Here is a 1059-nt window from a genome sequence, read left to right as displayed (position 1 = left end):
ATACGATAATTGCCTCGGAAGCAGGGAGCAAGCAGAGAGAGAATCAGATGCTGCAGATTTTCATACGCTTATACCGTGCGCAACCAAATCCTGCATTGAAGCTCAGTTTCAAGATGCGTACACTCACGCAAAGTTTAGGAAAGTCCAAGCGCAATTCAGAGGAAAGGCGAATTGCATCACCAGATTAAAGAATTCCGCTCTAGGCTATTCAGTATACGACGTCGGAGAACAAGTTTCCAGCTCAATATTCAACAAGTTCGTGGTTACTTACGACTCAGTGGCAGCCGAGGTAAAATGCCAATGCTTATTATTCGAGTCGAGAGGGATACTGTGCCGTCACGCACTAAGCGTGTTAAGCTTCGAACAAGTAAGCCAAGTGTCACCGAGATACATACTGGAACGATGGAGCAAGAAGGTAAAGAGGCGACACACACACATCAAGAGCAGCCACGACGAGCCACTAATAGAGCCAAGAAGCAAGAGGTTCGACCAATTGGTTTTTCATTCGCAAAATATCTGCGAATTTGCCTCCGAATCGGAGGAGCTGACTGCAATTCTGCACCGTGCGTACGATAACGTCATGGCCGAGATGGAATCATTAAAAGCCAAAAGGAAGGGGACATCTTCTTTATCCCACGAAGACGCCAACTTGGAATCCGTTAACGAGCTTCAAAGCCCGCCAAGGATTCGAACAAGAGGACGTCAAAAAAACAGGCTAGGTTCAAAGCTGGAGAAACAGATCGCAAATGCCACAAAGAAGAAGAAGACGAAAGTTTTAAGCGAGGTAAAAGTACTGTTCTTTAAATTTGTGGCGATTGAGTTTATTTTTCTCGTTAATAGTTTAGGTAATGTGTGTGTGTTATATTTCAGATAAACCTGTTTGATTCTGCATCAGCGGCGCATTCAAATTGCAGCCAATATCAAGGACACGTTATGAGTTATCAGTTCAGGGTACCAGCAGCAGGGGATAACTTCTTGGGTGTATAGTTTTACAGAATATGGGTGTAAAAGCACTGTTCTTTTGGGTGTATTTTTGTTCATTGACAATTTACATATAGA

The 1059-nt window shown here is 43.5% G+C and overlaps 1 protein-coding gene across 1 annotated transcript; it reads left to right on the top strand.

The window, feature by feature from the left end:
- Positions 450-987, top strand: LOC110265300. The gene is made up of 2 exons (XM_021108235.1): positions 450-784; positions 871-987. Exons 1-2 carry the CDS (start codon positions 581-583, stop codon positions 985-987), a joined length of 321 nt encoding a protein of 106 aa, XP_020963894.1. The 5' UTR covers positions 450-580.

The sequence above is a fragment of the Arachis ipaensis genome, chromosome B01, assembly GCF_000816755.2.
Source record: "Arachis ipaensis cultivar K30076 chromosome B01, Araip1.1, whole genome shotgun sequence".
Taxonomy (NCBI): Eukaryota; Viridiplantae; Streptophyta; class Magnoliopsida; order Fabales; family Fabaceae; genus Arachis; species Arachis ipaensis.
This window is presented reverse-complemented; position numbering and strand designations above follow the sequence as displayed.

What these genes read in the sequence shown, in the direction of transcription:
- LOC110265300 (XM_021108235.1), top strand. Translation starts at nt 581, where the DNA reads ATGGCCGAGATGGAATCATTAAAAGCCAAAAGGAAGGGGACATCTTCT. An exon ending in AGACGAAAGTTTTAAGCGAG is followed by an intron (nt 785 to 870) that starts GTAAAAGTACTG and finishes GTTATATTTCAG; the next exon opens with ATAAACCTGTTTGATTCTGC.